Source organism: Palaemon carinicauda, chromosome 4 (assembly GCF_036898095.1).
Source record: "Palaemon carinicauda isolate YSFRI2023 chromosome 4, ASM3689809v2, whole genome shotgun sequence".
Lineage (NCBI taxonomy): Eukaryota > Metazoa > Arthropoda > Malacostraca > Decapoda > Palaemonidae > Palaemon > Palaemon carinicauda.
The window spans coordinates 174,787,236-174,787,992 of NC_090728.1; the positions used below are offsets into that span (position 1 = coordinate 174,787,236).

The window sequence follows — 757 nt, forward strand, 5'->3', positions numbered from 1 at the left end:
GGGACGAGCCAAATCCAGAGTATTAAAATCAAAAGAAAAAAGTAAATAAACATAAATAAATAAAAAGGCCCCAGAAAAGGAATAATCATGAAAACACAAGTCCCTCGGAGGCTGGTAAAAAAAATCACCTCCTAGTAATCCACAAGGCATGATGTTGGCACAAAAAAAAAAAATAGAAAAAAAAATTAATAAATAAATAAATTAATAAAACCGACAATAAAGAGACATTGGATCTGACCCAATCTTTTCACCTCCCATTGTACTTCATTTTAACACTATTCCCTCCAAATCCTTCCAAAATCCTAATTCCCCCCTCCCTTTCCCCCACCAATCCTATCCCCCTATACAGTAGCTGTAGCTGTATATCTTTAAACTACAAACGTATATAGGGCTACCGTGTTCCGTAAGGCACTTAATGAGGAATGATCTAAAGTCACCCAACCGAATAAAAGAAAAAAACAAATCACTCCATCTAATATCCACCGAACAAAAGTCTGTATTGATAAGAAACACATGAATCACGTTCGCCACAGAATTCCTTGTTCTTCATTCTGTGAAGAAAGCCGTTCAGTTTCCCTTGATCTCCTTCTATGTCCAATCTCTTGATCCTGACTCCGAGATGTGGGCCGTAATAAAGATTCACAAATCTCTGTTTTTTTTTTTCTTTTTTGTCTTCCTCTATTCTTGGTCGTCTAACCATAGCTTCAAGGCGTACCTGTATCCCAAATATTAAAGCATGGATTTAGAACATACAAAT

At 36.3% G+C, this 757-nt stretch overlaps 1 protein-coding gene across 1 annotated transcript in view; it reads right to left on the reverse strand.

The window, feature by feature from the left end:
* Positions 1-336: 336 nt before the first annotated feature.
* Positions 337-757, reverse strand: part of LOC137639207 (nucleoside diphosphate-linked moiety X motif 17-like) — a 14,811-nt gene continuing 14,390 nt past the window's right edge. The window contains exon 6 of the mRNA XM_068371501.1: positions 337-715. Coding sequence (XP_068227602.1) covers positions 679-715 — 37 coding nt within the window. The 3' untranslated portion in view covers positions 337-678. The remainder of the gene's footprint in view (positions 716-757) is intronic.